Below are 21,819 nucleotides of genomic sequence, written 5' to 3' on the forward strand. Positions count from 1 at the left end.
TTATGAAAAACTCTGCTATGAGCTAATTAATTATGCAGTGAGAATAGTATAATATCCTCACTGCATACTCATTACCTCATCGCTTAAGGTTAAGTTATGGGAAGAGTTCGCTCCTGCCCTCACCACAAGACCTTAACGATCAAGACGACCAATGCACTAAAGAAATCACCACGACAAAAGACCAATAGGGGTACAATTCTTTATTTCCTCCCATTACTCAGAAACCCCTAACCAATAATGACAAAAATGAATACACCGCCCTGGACTATAGTACGATTAGTTCGTAACTAAAAGATACATTGGAGGTTGCTTGGGTGAGAGGTGGGGGTCTTATCAAGGGGTTCAGTACCCGAAAGAAGGCGCTTAGCGACAGGAGAGGAGCTAGCGACAGAGGACATTTTAGTGTAATGGCTAACCATACTGTTACCCCTCCATCCTACGTAGCGAGAGATCTCGTCCGGGGAACAGCCCATCATGTTAAGGGTGTTCGAAAGACCGAGCCTAAAGCTATGAGGTGTTTCCCCGCTATCTATCTTCGCGTCTGCGAGGTGCTTGCGCAGACGGTTATTAACTGCAGAGCCAATAAAAGGTCTTGAGCTGACAACTTTACGACGGTCAGTAGTCCTAAACAAATACCCGCCAGCTAGCTCGATGGCAAGTAACCGACAAACGGACAAGTAATATTGAATCCAAGAAACGGGGCAGACCTCGGTAGCCCTAACGGGTTCTAAAATAAATGGACGAGCTGAATCACCCCAAAAAGTCTTAGTTAGTGTAAAGTTAAGCAAGAACCCCTTACGATCTCTGAGCCTAAACACTTGATTCGCCAAAAGGCGCCCGAGATTCGACGCCCGATCTCCGGTAAAGAAATCAACAACTAAGAAGGTGGTGTCCCTAACCAAGATGTATTTATCGACAGAGGAAAGGTGACCGCTGGCTGTAATAGAACCCCTAAGAAAATTTATTAATTTAGAAAACTTAACAAAAAACAAAGGGACTGCCTGGGTTGGCACTATAGCTTTATCCGCCTGCTCCTCCCGAACAAATTTAAGATACTCTTTAATTCTGGGATGTGCCACGGGATTAGAATCGTGCAAACGGCCTAGCTTATTAAAGATGGCCCTCAACTTCCCTAACAAGGAATCTACCGACCCAGCAGCTAAGCGAGTCGGACAATTACAATCAACTTTAGAACAAGATTGACTATGTAACACCGTCCTTCCTGACTTGTCTTTGCTAATCAAGAATCTAATAATATCGTCAGAAGTACATGACGAAGTGTCTTTCGGGGGAGATAAAGTAGCTAGGAAATCCAAAAGCTGCTGCTCAAGGGCGGACTTCTGTCGCTGGTAGGGCTTGCCTTTAAACACATCTGTAAATTCTTGGAAACGTTTGGCAATCTCCGCATGGTCCACCGTACTGGTTGACACAGCAATCTTCTTAACACACGTCCGTGAACCACAAGCTTGACAAAAGTTCCCGTCCACATCGTTAGGGTATAAACAAGCGGGACAACGCCGGGCAGCTTTCCAAGGCCTTGAAACCTAAGGATTCAGGTAACGATATGACGAAGATGTTAACACTAGCAGACACACCGAAACGCCCAGAGATCCCACTGTAGGGGGCGGGACACCCATTCCTGGGAATGCCGGGAAGGAAAAAGAAGAACCGAACTTGAACCCTTCTTGCCCAAAAGAAAACGATCGACTACGAAAGCTTGGACGGTTGCCCACCAGAAAGGTCTAGGACGAATATCTGGGGCAATAAGTGAAAAGGCGCCATGGAATTCTTGGTCGATGACGTAGCGAAGAAAAGCCCCAATAAGAACAAAAGGTGGAAACACGTAAATATTGTGTCCCGACGGAAGGGGATTGGAGAAAACGTTGACGCCAGCGGATCCGGGGGTAGACCAAGGCGTGTAGTGGGGGAGGGGGGTACCGTTTCTGTTCCTCTGACAGTTGCTGTCCAAGGACATTAAATCGAAAGAATGGGGACCGAAAAAACGCTCCACACAAAGCCAAGCTTCAGGAGATAGCATGCAGTCCAAATCTGAATGCTTTCGCGAGGGCTCATCAGCGGGATTACTCTTCGAGGGCACGTAGAAAGTTTGAATGCTGAAGTTCTGGTCGCGACTGCAGCGGCGTATCCCCTTGATGACCTCGTTAACTTCGGAATTCCTGCAACCATCGTTGTCCAGTGCAGACTTGAGGACCTTGTTTGTCAACATAGACATGAACACGGGAGTTTGACAACTGCCCTTTAAAGGAAATAAGGGCATTTAACAGAGCCCTTGACTCCAACAGATTCACATCCGTGACAGACTCAGAAGGCCAGTAATCCCTAGAAACCAACTCCCTTCCGTCCCGGGACAGGACCGCACCCCAAGCACGTGTCGAGGCATCTGAAAAGAGTGAAACCGATACATGACGCTCGGAGCGCCGAGGGAAACAATCCAACCATTCATCGAGGAAACGCCAGTAGAGAACCTCTGCACGGAGGTTTCCTTCAACAGGAACGTGAGGCTTGGAGGAGTGACAAAGTTGCGAGATGGCCTTAAAAATTTCTCTGACGTAGAGTTTGCAACCGGGAATGGCCAAACTGAAGGAGATCACCTTCCCTGCGAATCTCTGAAGTGTCTTAACACCAACGTAAGAAGACGATAAAACTTCCTCCCTGAGGACTTTGAACTTTAGCTTCTTGCAGGCGGGAGTAGGAATGCCTGGCGGGAGGAATCGCAAATAAAGCCGAGAAAACGAACCACACTGGAAGGGACACTCTGCGATTTGGCGAGGGCCACAAAGTAACCCGCTTCTATGAGAAGATAACACAAAATATAGGCGGCGGCCTCAGCCAAAACTCTGCTAGGAGGTAAAAAGGACGCAGCTGGCGCCCGGTAGAGCTGACCAACGTGACGATCATCTATATACTGAGACACAGGGACTCCGAACGAACGTGCTGCGCTTGTTACCGCAAGGCCAAGATTGTGGTATATATAGGCACTCGCTTTCCACCCAAACGGGAGAGTACAAAACACAAAATAACCGCCATTCCATTCCAAGCCAAAGAAGGTACGCGATAAAGGGTGGAGAAGAACATGCTGATAGCCGCTTTTATCATCAAATGGCGTCTGAAAATGGCCTGGGAGGACGTACCTGGGCAAGTCTGGAAGGTGTTCCAGCTTAAAGGGGAGGTCTAGTATCCACAAATTCAAAAATCGTTCGTCATGGCATAAACGAGGCTTGGAAGGCTCCACTGTAAGGGGGAGGACCAGATGTGGAGGAGAGATTGCGCCAACCCTGCCCCATATCGCGAGAACCCCAGTGCTTACCCAATCGATGATGGTGTCGGTGATGAAATCCCTGAATCGCTCACATATCTTTGCGTTCTTAATATGCATGGGAGGGGGAAGCTGCGAATTGTACGAAGAACCTTTAAAGTTCCCCTTGAAGGGCTTGAAGAAACGATGGATTTTAACGCCCTCCTTGATTATTTCCATAAAATCCACCTGAGTAGAACTACGCCCGCTGAGCAGGTGTTCCCATACCGGCACGTGGTTGTGGATTGCGCCCGCTCTGAAGTGCTGAGGGTGAAAGAACCTAAGCTGTTCTAGCATCGCCAAACTTGGGCAGGCTGCGACCATACTTGGTGAAGGGAGGGGGCCAACGAAGGGGTGGGGTCCCTGCCTTATATCACACAGCGGAATTACGTCTTTTGAAGAATCTGCGGCAACAGCAACTCTGGCAAAGAAAGACGAAGGGTCCTAAAGGTGAACAAAGGAAAACCCGAGTGAGAAACCAAAAGGAAGCATGCAGGGAACCCACCCTTCGTTGACCCCGAGCTCCGAACTAGGTCCGAAATTGAGACACAGAGCAGGTCCCCCCAAGGTCAACGAAGAGAGCGGATAACGATATGGAAAATAAAAACAAAAATAAATAAATAAAACAAATGAGCCCAGAGACAACAATAATTTATTACACCAAAAATACAGGGTGAAACTGTTTAGGGAGCCAAGAAAGAACTAAGAACGTCCGGCTCGTCCGCGACCATTCTGGCGTCTTGGTGGGATGTTGCGGCAAGAACGGGCATAATGTCCCCATTTCAGGCAGCGAAAGCACTGGACGCTTTGCTGGGGAGGGTAAGGAGATGGCCTGCGGACAACGGAACGATAACCATGCGACGGAGGAGGGGCCTTGCCCACGCCCTTTAAAATGGTGTTTGCTTCTTTAGCAATCTTGGCGCGCACCGGATCTCCTATTAAACCAAGATACAGCCGCTGCAGCTGAGAATGCTCCAGGACGTCTGATCGGGATCTTGTCTCGTCTAGGGCCGTCGCGTACTCGTCCGCCTTCTGATGGCTCTCATACCTGACGAGTCTGACCAAGGACTGCAGTAGATCTAGCGCCTCAAATCTGTCGAACATGGCCGACGAGCGGCTGACATGCCTTCTCAACGCTGCGAGAGCAGATTCGGAACTCTCCGACGTTCTCAGCTGCTCCAACGACTTGATTTTATCTTCCAATATCTTTATACGCGCAGTGGCCTACAAAAAAAAAAAAAAAAAAAGTGAAAAACCCAGTAAGCCCGCGTTAAATCCTGAGGTGTTATTATAAACTAGACAACGCATGGTACTTAATTACAATAACATCTTGCTTTCGCGAGCGCTTAACGCGAGAAGTCACTATGCAACAAACCCCATTCTTCTTGCTTTAACAAGGAGACAATAACATGCTTTTCTCACCAGCGGGATACACAAAGTCGAAACGAAATAGCACGAAGCACCCACCAGTGCCCAACACAATCCAGCGCCGTGCAAGAATCACGTGACCTCCACCTGCGATATGCACAAACTATAACGCAACAAACACGCCGCCTTAGTAGCGGTATCCGCAAACTCTAACGTAAAAAACACGTTGCCTTAGCTTGCGGTATCCGCAAAACCGTAACACAACAAAACGCTGCTACCACAAGCGGCATACCCAAAACTGTAACGTAACAAACACGTTGCCCTGACTAGCAGTATCCGCCAAATTGTAACGCGCACACAACAACACGCTGCCTTCACTAGTGGCATCCGCAAAACTGTAACGCGCACGCAACAACACGTTGCCTTCACTAGTGGTATACTTAAAACGGTAACACAACTACGTTGTCTTCACTAGTGGTATCCGCCAAATCGTAACGCAACAAACACGTCGCCTTTACTAGTGGTATCCACCAAACTGTAACGCAACAACACGTTGCCTTCACTAGTGGTATCCGCCAAATTGTAACGCAACGACACGTTGCCCTCACTAGTGGTATCCGCCAAACTGTAACGCAACGACACCCTGCCTTCACTAGTGGTATCCGCCAAACTGTAACGCAACGTCACGTCGCCTTCACTAGCGGTATACCCTAAACTGTAACGCAACAACACGTTGCCTTCACTAGCGGTATCCGCCAAACTGTAACGCAACAACACGTTGCCTTCACCAGTGGTATCTGCCAAACTGTAACGCAACGACACGTTGCCTTCACTAGTGGTATCCGCCAAACTGTAACGCAACGACAAGTTGCCTTCACCAGTGGTATACCCGAAACTGTAACGTAACAACACGTTGCCTTTACTAGTGGTATCCGCAAAACTGTAACGCAACAACACGTCGCTTTAACTAATGGTAAACTCAAAACTGTAACGCAACAACTATGTTGCCTTAAACAGTGGCAATCGCAAAAACCGTAACGCAACTTACCTGTTTACACAAAAAGCAACTCAGTGATAGTGCAAACAAACCCGCGTGCGGTGGCGAAAACGAAATGCCAAAACATATAAGCACGCGAAAACCCAACAAGGGAGCCTAATAGCGAGAAAATGCGCAAACAAAACTAAATTGTAAAGAAAACCGGCAAATACGAAAAAGGTTGCGAAAAAGAAACGCCCGACAAACGCCGCGAAAACAAAACAAAAACAATAGCAGATGCATAAACAAAGCAACATAAAAACCGGCAAATACCAAAGCATAAATAAACCCGCACAAGGCGGCGAAAAGAAAACACCCGGACAATGCCGGGAATAAAATACAAGAAAGCCAAATTGCGTATAAGGAACTGCAAAACATACTGGGCAAAAATAAAACTGAACTGGAGCGCCGCGGAGACGCAAAAAGGCCTAAAAACAATACAAGCATGAAACAATAGCCCTGAAACAAAGCTAACGAGGCACACCCAAAAATGAAAAATAAATAAACTAGCGGCGAACGTAGGTACAAGAGCTACGGGCGATGAATAGCACTAAACATGGCTAGGACAAGAATGTGCTACCAAAAGAAAAAATTACCTCCTCTCCTGCTCCTCCGGCCGGGGCCGGGTTTGCGTCGGGAATTGGAGCTGGCGGTGGAACAGCTTGGTCGGCCACCGGCGGGTCTTGAACAACTTGAACTTGTGGAGGTTCAACTGCATTTGCAGCAGCCGGCGCGGGAGCGGGCGCCGCCGGTGTCGGAGGAAGTTCAACATCTGCCATAAGAACAAGTCTGCTGGTGGCGGTTGACTGTAAACTAGAAGCGAAATTCGGCCATCGTCCCGGAGTACGGTTAAAAAGACCACGTTTCAAGCGGGGTGGCGAAATATAATAAAATCTGTAATTCCACAGCGACAAACCAATGAGTGGTGCCGGATCACTTGTAGACCTGGATCAGCAAATTATCTCAAATACAAAATATTAACGGCAGACTGATCCCAACGGCGGAGGTGACGAGCTTGATAGAACAAACAACAAAAGCTAGAATAACTGAAATATATTTGTTTTTTTTAAAAAAACAAATTCTTTGCCCGATATTTCGGTTTGCAATACAAACCTTCCTCGGGGGCTGAACGAAAAAGAAAAGTGAGAAACATAAAAGGATCGTTACAAAGAAGATTTAAAATATAAAATACATGACAATGATTGGTTGTTTAGGACTAAGTCACTGGTTACAAGTGTGAGACATGTCATTGGCGTGTTTCGTCACGTCTATTTATACCAAGAGGGTGCAATGTTTTAGCTTTGCTGATTAGATGAGCTTCACGAGCCTTTCTAACTGAGTCACGTTTGCTGCGTATAAGTTCTCTGAAGCGGGATTAGTTGGACGTCGTTGATTGAGTGGCCAGGTTGGTTGAAATGTAGCGAGAGAGGAGTAGAGTTGAGTAGTTGATGGTGATTCAGGATAGATCTGCGATGCTCCCCGAAACGTTCATTAAGTTTGCGCTTTGTCTCCCGAATGTATTGGGAATGGCACTTCTTACACTGAATTAAATAGATTAGGTTTTTGGAATTGCAAGATATGAAGTCAGTAATTTTGCGTGTTTCGTTAGTGTTGAAAAAAATGTAGTTCGTTAGTGTTGAAAAAAATGTAGTTCGTTTGGCCACTATTGTTCCTTATATATATAAATGACATTCATAAAAGTTCTAATTTATTTCATTATATTCTGTTTGCAGATCTGATGACACAAATCTTTTCTTTAAGCTCAAAAATGTAAATCAACTATTGCAAATTGCTAATGAAGAAATTAGTAAAGTATCCGATTGGTTATGCTCAAACAAACTAACCCTAAACACCAGTAAACCGACTTTTATGATTTTTAAGACGAAGGGAAAAAAATTAGATATGCACTTAGGCGTTAAAATCAATCAACGAGAAATAGAGCAGGTAAAATGGACAAAATTCCTAGGTGTTAGAATAGATGATAAAATGACTTGGAAAAATCACATTAACTACATAAGTAATAAGACATCAAAATTGTCTGGTATTATAGCCAAATTAAGACACTATGTAAACAAAAGTTCTTTAAAAAATGTTTACTTCACAATGATATATCCATATTTTACCTATTGTAATATTGCATGGGGTAGTAATTATGCATCCACACTAAAATGTCTTCACAAGGTACAGAAAAAAATTATTCGTCTTATAACTTTCTCAAGATACCAAGACTCAACTACTGCATTGTTCAAACAACTAAAAATACTAGACATATTCCAGCTTAATACTTTTCTAACTAGTCTTTTTATGTACTCACAAAGAGCAGACATGTTACCAAATACTTTTAAAAACTATTTTGTACAAAACAAACAATTTCATCAGTATAATACAAGATCTTCAGCAAAGTTACATATTCGGTATACTAGAACAAATTATGGAAAATTCTCTCTGAAAGCTAGAGGTGCTAAATTATGGAATAATCTCCCTGATGAGGTGAAAGATGCTAAATCCTACCTTTCATTTAAGCGGAAAGTGAAGCAGATCTATTGCTCAGACATCAGTACATAAAGTTTAAATTACCGACATCGCCATCACAATCTTTTACTACTATAATCCTAATATTAATCTTAATATTAATTAGGTACGTATATATATTTGACAGCTATCAAATTATATAACAATAGAAAATATTAAGAAATAGGGGATCCCCTAAAGAAAAGTTTGCAAAAACTTGCTGGGATCTCCTGCCAACAATATATATGTAAAATGTAAAAAAATGAAAAATGAAATGAATGAACCTTCTTGGAGAAATGGGCAAGTTAGGCATCGTGGGTGGTTGCATTTATGAATTCCAGCGGGTTGTTGATTGGAAGGCTTGTTTTGAGGTAGCTCGGAATGGACCAGGAGATCACGTAGACTTGCGTTACGTTTGTAGGCGATAACTGGTGGATGAGGGAAAACTTGTTTGCAGTTGGCGGAGGACTGGAGGATGTTGATATGTTTTTTCACAATAGATGAGATTTTGGGCAGAGCAGGATTGAAGGATATGACGAAGGGTGTTCTGTCTGTTTTTGTGGCTTTCTGTTCTTGTGGCTGTAGTGTTGCGTGACGTGGGATGGCTCGTACGCGATTTGCATCTCTTTGTAGGGAATAGCGGCTATAACCACGTTGGACCAGGTGCTTGATGAGTTCTTCGCTTCGTTTATCAAAGAAAGCGTCGGTAGAGCATATGCGACGGATTCGCAGGAAAAGGCTGAATGGAATAGTTTGTTTAGTGTGGTTCGGGTGGCATGAAGTTTTGAGGAGGTATTGATGCCTGTCTGTGGGTTTTGTGTGGAGATCTGTTTGGATGTGCTTGTTGCTGAGGTGGACTTGGACATCTTGGAAAGGGAGTGTCTGATGAGAGGAATTTGAGTATTCATGGGTAAATTTGATACTCGCGTGAACAGAGTTTAAGTATCTGATGAAATCTTTAAGGTGTTCCTCTCCTTCTGTCCATATCATAAAGACGTCATCGATGAACCTCCACCAAACGAACGGCTTGAGAGGAGCGTTTTCAATGGCGTGTTGTTCAAATTTACCCATGAATAGATTAGCGTATGAAGGTGCCATGCGGGTTCCCATAGCTGTCCCGTGTACTTGTAGATAGTGTTCGTTGTTGAAGGAAAAGTTGTTCATTGTAAGAATCATTTTTATGAGATCACATACACTTTCAGCAGGAAGGGATTTTGCTTGACGAGTGTTAAGAAAATGGCGGCAGGCTTCGATGCCTTCGTTGTGAGGAATGTTAGTGTATAGCGATGAGACATCCAGAGAGACAAGGAGGGCGTTTTCCGGTAGAGGTCCCAGTTTCTCGAGTTGAAGAAGAAAGTGTGTAGTATCTTTTATGTATGAAGGAAGATTCTGAACAAGGGGCTTTAGGTGGTAATCGACGAACTCGGAAATGCGTTCAGTAGGGTGGCTATTGCTGGATATGATGGGTCGGCCGGGATTGCCTTGTTTGTGGTTTTTAGGGAGAATGTAGAAACGACCAGTCTTGGGATCAGAGTTGGATGAGAGGTATTGAAATGTCTCATAGTCAATGAGATCATTTTTGTGTAAACGGGTGGTGTATTCTTTGACGCGTTCGTGTATTTTGCTTGTAAGGTCTGAAGATTGTTTTTGATAATATTTAGTGTCATTGAGCTGTCTGCGGCATTCATCAACATACCAGGAGTAGTCCATTATAACAGTCCCAGAGCCCTTATCAGCTGGTTTGATGACTATATCTGAACAAGAACAGAAAGCCACAAAAACAGACAGAACACCCTTCGTCATATCCTTTAATCCTGCTCTTCCCAAAATCTCATCTATTGTGAAAAAACATATCAACATCCTCCAGTCCTCCGCCAACTGCAAACAAGTTTTCCCTCATCCACCAGTTATCGCCTACAAACGTAACGCAAGTCTGCGTGATCTCCTCGTCCATTCCAAGCTACCTCAAAACAAGCCTTCCAATCAACAACCCGCTGGAATTCATAAATGCAACCACCCACGATGCCTAACTTGCCCATTTCTCCAAGAAGGTCAAACGAACTACATTTTTTTCAACACTAACGAAACACGCAAAATTACTGACTTCATATCTTGCAATTCCAAAAACCTAATCTATTTAATTCAGTGTAAGAAGTGCCATTCCCAATACATTCGGGAGACAAAGCGCAAACTTAATGAAAGTTTCGGGGAGCATCGCAGATCTATCCTGAATCATCATCAACTACTCAACCCTACTCCTCTCTCGCTACATTTCAACCAACCTGGCCACTCAATCAACGACGTCCAACTAATCCCGCTTCAGAGAACTTATACGCAGCAAACGTGACTCAGTTAGAAAGGCTCGTGAAGCTCATCTAATCAGCAAAGCTAAAACATTGCACCCTCTTGGTATAAATAGACGTGACGAAACACTCCAATGACATGTCTCACACTTGTAACTTAGTCCTAAACAACCAATCATTGTCATGTATTTTATATTTTAAATCTTCTTTGTAACGATCCTTTTATGTTTCTCACTTTTCTTTTTCGTTCAGCCCCCGAGGAAGGTTTGTATTGCAAACCGAAATATCGGGCAAAAAATTTGTTTTTTAAAAAAAACCAAATATATTTCAGTTATTCTAGCTTTTGTTGTTTGTTCTATCAAGCTCGTCACCTCCGCCGTTGGGATCAGTCTGCCGTTAATATTTTGTATTTGTTGCGAAATATATACTCTAAGGCCGCAAAGCATCACCATCGCAGCAGGCATGCGCGGAAACGGGGGAATTCAAACACATTATGAAAAACTCTGCTATGAGCTAATTAATTATGCAGTGAGAATAGAACAGCTTTAAGTGTTACAAGTCAAACAGCAAAATTAATCTCCAAACCCCCAACCCCACCCCCCCCCCCCCACCCCCAAGCCCTCCACTGAGAATTAAATAACTTTATATAGGTAAGCAATAAGCAAGGGACCGTAAAGGAAAATGCTACAAGTATACACAGGATCAGTCACAGGATCTGTAAAAGATCTAATCAGCCAAAAATATAAAAAATTTCTGCAAGGCTGATCGGACTGCTGATCCTTTCACCCTCGCGTGTTTCTCTATCGCGCGCGTAGCTCGCGCGCCCTATATTTTTTATGCCCCTGTCCTACGCAGGCCTGTTGGTAATTGCAAAATATTCGAATCGGAATGAATAAAGTGATTGCAACTTCCTTGCGTGATTGATTAATTTTTGCCAGTCGATCGATCGACTGATTGATTTATTAACTGACTGCTTGTCAGTGCAAATAAAGTAACTGATGGCAGCTAGCAAATATCGAGGGATGATTGCGGAAACAAAGTACAGACGGCGACGGCTATGCCATGCTGATGAGCCCCAATAAGGGCGAAACAGCTGTCCATGGCTGCCACTGCCCTGGTGATATGGTTGTGCGCATGCGTACGGTATTGGCCATACCACGGGGATGATACGTGTGCCTCAGTGCTGATAAGTGTTGGTTACAGACGGCAGACTAAGGAAAGAGGTGCGAAAACTAAACAAAATGAAAAGAACCACAGAAATAAAACTTTTGTGGTGACTATACTGGACTATATTTGCACCCAGATGAAGAGAAATTTGGAATTTTGCAATAGATAGTGAACAGGACGCTTCTAAATTCTGAAATTGTGAAATTTAACGAATTTCGTGCGTGCGAAGGTTTATTTTTAAATCAGGCTATATAGTCGAAGACCAGCGATTCTTCTGACTTGTTCTTCTGCATGTTAAGGTTCCAAAAAAACTGCATTTTTTGGCTTTACGAGAAAAGAAAGATCGAAGAACTTTGCGTGAAGAAGATGTAGCGGAAACAGTTGTGACTAGTTGCGCGAAAACGAGTTTCAAAAGCAAATTCCACTGCGTGTTTTCGATTGAACATTGCCGTTTGTTTCAAGAACGATTGACTTTTTTTGAGCCATAGGCATTTTAATACTTTCGTGCTGACTTTTGATCCATCTTTACTCTGTAACCAGAATAGTATAAATTTCACCCGAAGCAGAGCTGATATAGGGAGCAAGCATGGCGCATGTTAGTAATGAAAATATCAGTGAAACCGAAACACGTTCCTCGTGTGTGACCACTCCTATAGACAAAAGCGATCAAAAACAGTTCCCAAATTGACTCTATTGCAGTCAGTAACATTGTTGGTGGATTTTTTTGGCCTGGATTTGAAGCATTTGCTAATCCGACAGTTGTTTCTCATTTGAGTGACAAACTGCGTGAGAAAATTAAGCACTACCAAAATAATTGAAAATCAGGAAGTTGAAATTGAAGCTACACCGAAAGTGAAACAGGAACAATTAAGCGACACGTGGAGGATAAAATTTTTATCTCTTCTACTTTTTTTTTACAGAAAAAAAAATAATTGCCTTTTTGTCTGTAAATTTTAAATTTCAGTTCCGTTCCTTTGTTTCCCTTTGTTTAGCACAGTTCAGACCAGTCTTGCCATCAGCTGGATCACGTTACGTTCTCGCCAGATCATTTGATTGGATTGGTTCAAGTGATCACGCGATCACCACGAGGCAGTGTTTTACGCCCCATATATGTCTGGTTTGATCAACAATTCTGTTAGTCTAGCGTTCCTTCCACTTTCAATGAGTTTCAAGGCGTAAAAGAGACGTTTCAGTAAATCATTCTTGCAGAATCATTCACTCCTACTTTAAGTCTTTATCCTGTATTACATACCCGGATAAGCACAGGTAGTGTAGATTCATAAAGTTTGCTTTCATGAATGTTTGGCTTGTGTGGAGGGATTTAATAAGTGTTTATTTTACACCGCTCAGCCTTGTTCCTCGGCCTTGATACAGTATGAAAGCTTCATCATCATTGCTGTGTTTGTTTCAGGAATACAGGAATATAACCGCCTTTCTGTTTGCTCTTTTTTGGATCCGTTGAAGGGACTTGAAGATCGAGTAGCTCCCTACAAAGTTAAGGTAAGATGTTATTAAGATTCCTTACCACGGTTGTATATTCACAAAATGATATGTCACTTTGGAATTCAGCAGTAAAATTGGCCTGTCTGTTTTCAAAAAGATAGTTTATTACCAAGTATCAATTATTTAAGAGATCCACTGTTTTTTTTTTTCTGGTAACCAATGATCCTCCGAAAATCTGACTGTATAAGATAGTTATTTTAAGAAGAGCTGATGTTAAAGTGAATACCCTCAGTTGAAAACTTTGTATAACTGTCCGTAAACAAAGATCTAAATGCATATGTTTACATGTGATAGGAATACGCGCATACATACAGCAATAAACGCTGTTGTGTTTTCTCTTCCATTTGTAGTTCAGAATGTGGTCTATGGTCGATGTTAGATTAGTTGAAGTTGTACACTATCGCTATAGTTAAAGCTACTGAACTCAAGAGATTAAATTAAAATCCTCCATCAAATTTGCATACCATGAAAATAGAGAATTTGTATGTAGTGATTGATTTGCATACAATGTCGCGATGAAATCTATGGCGTTATATCCCCACAAAAAGCATTTGGAAACAGCGGGTGGCAAAAAAAAAAACCTGGGCACCGCGTGATATTGACATTCGTTTCAGGATTAAGGAATAACTGAGACTCCTTAACTTTTGTGGTGACTACATTGGACTATATTTGAACCCAAATGAAAAAAAAATTGGGGATTTTGCAATAGATAGTGAACTGGACGCTTCTAAATTCTGAAATTGTGAAATTTCACGGCTTTCGTGAGTGCCAAAGTCTATTTTTGCATCGGGCTACATAGTCGAAGGCCAGCGATTCTTCTGACTTGTTCTTCTGCATGTCAGTTGAGGTTCCAGGAAAACTGCATTTTTTCCTCGTTATCTTAGTGGCTTAATTTTCTCTTTACAAGAAAAGAAAGATCGATGAACTTAGCGTGAAGAAGATGTAGCGGAAACAGTTGTGACTAGTTGCGCGAGAAACGAGTTTCAAAATCTAATTCCACTGCGTGTTTTCATGAACTAGCTTGTCGTTCGCTTGAACATTGCCGTTTGGTTCAAGAACAATTGACTCTTTTAAGCCATAGGCATTTTAATACTTTCGTGCTGACTTTTGATCCATCTTTACTCTGAACCAGAATAGTATAAATTTTACGTGAAGCAGAGCTGATATAGGCAGCAAGCATGGCGCATGTTAGTAATGAAACCGAAACACGTTCCTCGTGTGTGACCACTCCTATCGACAAAAGCGATCAAAAACAGTTCCCAAATTGACTCTATTGTAGTCAGTGACATTGTTGGTGGATTTTTTTGGCCTGGATTTGAAGCATTTGTTAATCCGACAGTTGTTTCTCATTTGAGTGACAAACTGCGTGAGAAAATTAAGCGCTACCAAAATAAAATTGAAAATCAGAAAGTTGAAATTGAAGCTACACTGAACGTGAAACAGGAACAATTAAGCAACACGTGTAGGATAAAACTTTTGTCTTTTCTATTGTATTTTACAGAAAAAAAATTGCCTTTTTGTCTGTAAATTTTATATTTCAGTTCTGTTTCTTCGTTTCCCTTTCTTTAGAACAGTTCAGACCTGTCTTGCCATCGGACCCACGGTCTGTATCAATATTACTTATCACCTGTTCAACTGAAGAAATTTTGTTTTACGTGAATTTTTCTCATGGGTGAATAGATGGATGGAAAACTACATTTATCCTCGGTGATCTTATAAGCGGGGAAGGAGTGAATAAATTACAACTGGATTTTGAAGCTGGACCACGTTACGTTCTCGCCAGATCATTTGATTGGATTGGTTCAAGTGATCACGCAATCACCACGAGGCAGGTTTTTTCGCCCCATATATGTCCGGTTCGATCAACATTCCTGTTAGTCTAGCGTTCCTTCCACTTTCAATGAGTTTCAAGGCGTAAAAGAGACGCTTAAATCATTCTTGCAGAATCATTAATTCTTACTTAAGTCTTTATCCTTTATTACATAAACACAAGTAGTGTAGATTCATGAATGTTTGGCTTGGCTAGACGGATTTAACAAGTGGTTTTTTTTATACCGCTCAGCCTTGTTCCTCGGCCTTGATACAGTATGAAAGCTTCATCATCATTGCTGTGTTTGTTTCAGGAATACAGGAATATAACCGCCTTTCCGTTTGCTCTTTTTTGGTTCCGTTGAAGGGACTTGGAGATCGAGTAGCTTCCTACAAAGTTAAGGTAAGATGTTATTAAGATTCCTTATCACGGTTGTATATTCACTAAATTATACGTCACTTTGGAATTCAGCAGTAAAATTTGCCTGTCTGTTTTCAAAAATATAGTTTATTACCAAGTATCAATTATTTAAGAGATCCACTGTTTTGTTTTTGGTAAACTATGATCTGACTGTATAAGATAGTTTTTTCAGGAAAAGCTGATGTAAACTCAGTTTGAAAACTTTGTATAACTGTCCGTAAACAAAGATTTGAATGCATATGTTTACATGTGATAGGAATACGCGCATACATACAGCAATAAACGCTGTTGTGTTTTCTCTTCCATTTGTAGTTCAGAATGTGGTCTATGGTCGATGTTAGATTAATCGAAGTTGTACACTATCACTATAGTTAAAGCTACTGAACTCAAGAGATTAAATTAAAATCCTCAATCAAATTTGCAAATTTGAGAATTTGTATGTAGCGATTGATTTGCATACAATGGCGAGATGAAACCTATGGCGTTATATCCCCGCCAAAAGCATGTGGAAACAGCGGGTAGAAAAAATAACGTGGGTACCTCGCGTGATATTGACATTTGTTTCAGGACTTAGGAATAACTGAGACTCCTTAAACTTTTGTGGTGACTACATTGGACTATAGTTGCACCCAGATAAAGAGAAATTTGAGATTTTCAATAGATAGTGAACTGGGCGCTTCTAAATTCTGAAATTGTGAAATTTAACGGTTTTCGTGACTGCTTAAGTCTATTTTTGCATCGGGCTATACAATCGAAGGCCAGCGATTCTTCTGATTTGTTCTTCCGCATGTCAGTTGAGGTTGCAGGAAATCTGCATTTTTTCCTCGTTATCTTGGTGGCTTAATTTTCTCTTTACGAGAAAAGAAAGGTCGACGAACTTGGCGTTAAGAAGATGTAGCGTAAACATTTGTGACTAGTCGCGCGAAAAACGAGTTTCAAAAGCTAATTCCACTGCGTGTTTTCATGAACCAGCTTGTCGTTCGCTTGAACATTGCCATTTGGTTCAAGAACAATTGACTCTTTTGAGCCACAGGCATTTTAATACCTTCGTGCTGACTTTTGATTCATGTTTACTCTTTAACCAGAATAGTACGAATTTCACGCGAAGCAGAGCTGATATAGGCAGCAAGCATGGCGCATGTTAGTAATGAAAATATCAGTAAAACCGAAACACGTTCCTCGTGTGTGACCACTCCTATCGACAAAAGCAATCCAAAACAGTTCCCAAATTGACTCTATTGCAGTCAGTAACATTGTTGGTGGATTTTTATGGCCTGGATTTGAAGCATTTGTTAATCCTTCAGTTGTTTCTCATTTGAGTGACAAACTGCGTGAGAAAATTAAGCACTACCAAAATAATTGAAAATCAGGAAGTTGAAATTGAAGCTACACCGAAAGTGAAACAGGAACAATTAAGCGACACGTGGAGGATAAAATTTTTATCTCTTCTACTTTTTTTTACAGAAAAAAAAAATAATTGCCTTTTTGTCTGTAAATTTTAAATTTCAGTTCTGTTCCTTCGTTTTCCTTTCTTTAACACAATACAGACCGGTCTTGCCATTAGCTGGATCACGTTACGTTCTCGCCAGATCATTTGATTGGATTGGTTCAAGTGATCACGCGATCACCACGAGGCAGTTTTTACGCCCCATATATGTCTGGTTCAATCAACAATTCTGTTAGTCTAGCGTTCCTTCCACTTCCAAAGAGTTTCAAGGCGTAAAAGAGACGGTTAAATAATTCTTGCAGAATCATTCACTCCTACTTTAAGTCTTTATCCTGTATTACATACCCGGATAAGCACAGGTAGTGTAGATTCATAAAGTTTGCATTCATAAATGTTTGGCTTGTCTGGACGGATTTAATAAGTGTTTATTTTATACCGCTCAGCCTTGTTCCTCAGCCTTGATACAGTGTGAAAGCTTCATGATCATTGCTGTGTTTGTTTCAGGAATACAGGAATATAACCGCCTTTTCCGTTTACTCTTTTTTCTTTTACTTTTTTGTGAATAGCCAAGTACTTTATTTCATATATACTGAGATTTTCGCATCAAATTTTGCTGTGTGAAAAAGCGTTTCGGATTTACTTCAACCGATCAGAGAGGCGAAACGAGTTTCTCAAATGTGAAAAAATCGTTTCGTCCAATCACAAACCACGGTTTAAGCGAATTGTGTTTTCGCGGGCTTTTATCCACCTCCGAGAAGCCGTAGAAAAACAAGATGGCTTCCCGTTTCTCCACTGTTGCTTAAGAGGAAATTATTTCGATAAACAAGGCGGCTGTTAAAAAAAATACATAAGTGGCAACAAAGTTTGGTTTGACTGCATTAAATTTTAAGTGATTTATTTTTTCAACCTCATATTCTAAGGCGAAAAATGAAAATACAATTCATTGTTTACGAAAACTGCCGAGCACTAAAATTACAATGAAACAATCAATCAATCAATCAATCAATCAATCAATCAATCAATCAATCAATAATCTTTATTTATACACGATAGGTATTAGAGCGACGCTTCGCTTGTGGGGTCGTGTCTAAATAATTAAATAAGATAACTAATGAATTAGAAAATAAATAGGATATACACCAGCTAAAATCATATAGCTACTTACTACATACAACTCTAAAACGATAAAAGCTTAAAATTCCAAAGTACAAGGTGGTACTCTAGTATCGACTAATTATTAACACTAATTATACTTAAAATCTTCCTCCCTTCTGGTTAATGTTTGAGGGGAGATACAGTCGAAATCTAGGTGTAACATTTTCAGCATGGTTTCAACAACAAGACGAATTTCACGGGAAAATTGAAGAAATGACACTGCAGGAACTAAACAAGTGTCTCCAAAAGTTTTATTTGTCTGCAAGAAAGCGAAACCGTCAGCGGAACTTTCTACAATAAGAAATCGCTTACCGCCTGGCGCGCCAGATTTTAAACTTTCATACCATTTGTCGGTACCAATTGTCAGAAATAAAATAATTTTTTTGGTCCGCTAGTTATTCAGCTTGTGTGGTATATACTAAAACAATTATTTACCTCGGTGTCGATGAAAGTGATGGATATTTACTATTCACCTATTTCACTATTCACCTCCACTTTGGTGAATAATTGTTAAATAGTATAGTCAGCAGAGCTCAGATCTGCTTGCGCACAACTCAGTACGCGACATTAGTGCTGTCGCGTAAATTGTATGCAAATGAACACTATAGAAAAAACCACAAGAAACGAGCAACGTAAGTCGATAATTTATTAATTTATTTCTTTTTCACAACTTTTGTAGACTTCCTGTGGTCCATGCATCTAGTTTCTCAGAGTTTCCTGCTAGTTTCATGGAAATGTTGAAATTCCTGCAGGAATTCCTGCAGGAATCTCTATAATTTCGTCTATTCGAGAACCTTTGTGAAGGTCAGGGGATTCCTGTGAATGGAAAAGATTTGGCAAGAAATATTCTTATTAAAAGCTTAGTGAGAACACACTGGTAGCAAAACCTATTCCACACTTTGCTTTAGCTTGATGTTCGCTTCATTGTTATGGCTACATATGCTCCTCAGGACGTAACCAATCAGTGAAATCGACGATCGATAGCAATCGATGAACAATCGATAGTCCAGGTTGGAGTGATTATCGATTGTCATCGATTTTCATTTATTGGCATTGATTTTCATTGATTATCAATATCAATCAATAAATTGCCATTGATTGTAGATATATTCTATTTTTGATCACAATTTGTAAAGGGCACAGTCTCTTGATGTATTTTCATGATTAAAACAATGACAGCGTCTAGGACATCGGCAGAAGATCAGGTTTTATACAAGACTGTCAATAATCAGCTTAACTGAATAAAGTTCGCGGAAAGTTGCACAGCGTTAACATGCATCTTTTCAAAGTTACAACAGTCTAATTTGATTAAAGTGCAATACACACGAATGTTGGATCCTCAAACATCTAGAACATAACCTGTAAATGCTTACAATTTAATAAAAAGGCGCTGTTGCAATTTCAGGCATTGATAAGATCTCTGTCAGACACTGAAATTCACCGGTAGGGAGTTCTTTAGTGATACATCCCTTGTATGAGTCAAACAGATACTGTTAGCCGCACCTCGCAGTGCTAGAGCATCTGCTAAATATTAGGAACTGCGAGTATAGAATGTATATTAATTTTGATTGTGTATCTATTAATAAATATTTTGTAACACAGCATACTTTGAATACTAAAACGTTTTCCTTCTATTTCTCCATTATATTACATTTCAGATTTTAAAGTACTGATCGATGGATGTAGCTTTTTGTGCAAGCTTTTAAAAGCTTGTCAGATTTCACCAAGGACCAAAAGCTTTCATACTTTTGTGGAAAATTTTAATTTCGAGGTAAGAGTCTGAACTGTCTTTTAATAAATAAATGATAGGGTTTATCCTGTCCAAATATTATGGTTATTATTACTGTACTGTTGTTATTTAGAATTAATGTGTACAGGAACAGCAAAGCACAGTTTTTGTTAACCTGCGTGCACAAATTAAGTACTTATAACCCCTGCATATAATGATTTGTTTCATTTAATATATTATTTATAATTACAGGAATACTGATCACTGAAAGTCTCATTGAACTTCTTGATTGGCTGGTTAGTTTTGAGGAGAAATACTCTGAAAAGGCAAGTGTGCAGGCTATTGTAAATTCTTAACATACAACGTACTTGTGCTTGACTCTCACCCTTCCCAGACCAGAGATCTTTTATGATTTGTACTTCATTGGATTACAGACCTGTATCACTAGTTGCTGTTGTTGAACAAAAGAGAACATCACCAGGCTATGCTGTCTCAGATCGAAGCTTGATAAGCTAGCGGCATATAACACCAAAGGAGTCATTATAAGAAGCCGAACAAGATGGTCCGAACAAGGCCAAAAAAATTTCCTAAACTTAGAAATCAAAGGCTCCTGTGAGCCAACTCGTGAATGCAGATGACACATAGTAATTGAAATTTAGACGGCTACGGAAACTTCCTTGAAAGCTAAAAGAAATTATATCTTTGCCCGATTATGTAACGAAAAATAACCATTCTTGTACTATAAAAATGATTGTCAAACTGTTCTCTACAGATTTAATAAGATTATTTTGATGCGCCGATTAAAAAAAAAAAATCACGTGTCTCTTTTTTTTTTCAAAGTTCATAGAAGCGTGCCATGTGCGGCTACGTCATGCAAATTCGTGTCCCCGATAGTCCGGGGCTACTGGATTTTGCGATCGGGCTAGTGGATTCTGACCATCACTTGCCCGGCAAGTGAAGTTTTTTTGGGAATTAAAATTACAAAATTACTGTAGGGCAAGCCGATCTCACAAAGGGAAATATGTTCAACAAAGTATCGCATTACATTTCATGCCCGACATCAGAATGCGTGAAATTTTTCCTTTGGAGTTCAGTCCACGCAATCGTCAAGTAAAAATAATGAAGTATGACAAGCTCTTGCTAAATAAGAATTATTTATCGACCGCGTCCTTTTGCTTTCCCATAAATTACCAGTTGTAAATTTCGAAAATGAAACATTTTTTCCCTTTGAAACCTCTATGAAAGCTGACAAGATCTTAAAGTGTTCATTTGCATAATTTTGTTTACGACGTCAATGATGCGTGACATGGCACGTTCCACTTTCGCGTGAAAACTGACAAATTAAATTATTTTTTAATTAAATTATTTCTAAATTAAATTATTTTTAATTCTTGAAAGAAACCGCACTTCGTAGAAAAAAACGAAAAAATCCTATAACTTTGCTCAGATTCAACGAAAAATCTCCATTCTTACACTAAAATGATTGTCAAATTATTCTCTACAGAATGAATGAGAGAATTCTGACGCGTCGTGAAACAAATTTTTACGTTTTTTTTTTTTCACTAATTGAGTTTACGACCCCGGACTTTCTGAAAAACTGAAAAAACTTGAAACTTTGCTCAGATTGAACGAAAAATCTCCATTCTTGCACTAAATGATCGTCAAATTATTCTCTACATATTGAATAAGAATTTCCTGATGCGCCATGAACAACAAATGTTCGCGTGTTTTTTTCCACTAATTGAATTTAAAACTCATTCACTGCGCACGCCCGAAAGTTAACGACAAAACCGACTGATCGACTGATCGACCGACCAAGTCCAGAGTCAGCTATCGCTATAACTCGTTCATTGCGCATGCGCGCATTCACGAGTTAAAAAGGCAAAATTCTAAATCATATATATCCCGACTTAAACTGGAAAATGGCCCGAAAATCACAAATTCTGATGAAATTTTAGCGCATCAAAAGCTTTAACTACGGCCTCAAGCACGGGCAACTAAATATTACTCAAAAGCAAGGAATCATGTAACGTTGTACCGAAAAAAATGACCTT

At 40.7% G+C, this 21,819-nt stretch overlaps 1 protein-coding gene and 1 long non-coding RNA gene across 7 annotated transcripts; one reads left to right on the top strand and one right to left on the bottom strand.

Annotated features, from left to right (window-relative positions):
• Positions 1-1,542: 1,542 nt before the first annotated feature.
• LOC146466618 (uncharacterized) lies at positions 1,543-13,086 on the bottom strand. Of its 3 annotated transcripts, none has more exons than XM_085127177.1 (3): positions 12,954-13,086; positions 6,317-6,614; positions 3,951-4,540 (listed from the first exon to the last, which is right to left on the bottom strand). In XM_085127177.1, exons 1-3 carry the CDS (start codon positions 12,995-12,997, stop codon positions 4,019-4,021), a joined length of 864 nt encoding a protein of 287 aa, XP_084983303.1. In that variant the 5' UTR covers positions 12,998-13,086; the 3' UTR covers positions 3,951-4,018. The 3 variants fall into 3 exon arrangements, with proteins under 3 accessions (XP_084983301.1, XP_084983303.1, XP_084983302.1); XM_085127176.1 differs by having other exon boundaries at positions 6,317-6,665; positions 12,954-12,997; XM_085127175.1 differs by lacking the exons at positions 3,951-4,540; positions 6,317-6,614 and adding an exon at positions 1,543-3,760 and having other exon boundaries at positions 12,954-13,079.
• A 15-nt stretch (positions 13,087-13,101) lies between these two features.
• LOC146466619 (uncharacterized) lies at positions 13,102-20,151 on the top strand. 4 transcript variants are annotated; one of them, XR_014867971.1, is made up of 4 exons: positions 13,102-13,201; positions 15,328-15,416; positions 19,695-19,807; positions 20,018-20,151. It is a non-coding gene; the product is annotated as an uncharacterized LOC146466619 (long non-coding RNA). The 4 variants fall into 4 exon arrangements; XR_014867969.1 differs by having other exon boundaries at positions 15,328-15,423; positions 20,018-20,150; XR_014867972.1 differs by lacking the exon at positions 19,695-19,807 and having other exon boundaries at positions 20,018-20,096.
• The last annotated feature ends 1,668 nt before the right edge of the window (positions 20,152-21,819 follow it).

This window comes from Pavona decussata, unplaced genomic scaffold (genome assembly GCF_977016875.1).
Source record: "Pavona decussata unplaced genomic scaffold, jaPavDecu1.1 SCAFFOLD_143, whole genome shotgun sequence".
Classification (NCBI taxonomy): Eukaryota; Metazoa; Cnidaria; class Anthozoa; order Scleractinia; family Agariciidae; genus Pavona; species Pavona decussata.

Bases quoted from the DNA above. Each gene is read 5' to 3' on its own strand.
- LOC146466618 (XM_085127175.1), bottom strand. From the start codon at position 3,640: ATGGTCGCAGCCTGCCCAAGTTTGGCGATGCTAGAACAGCTTAGGTTC.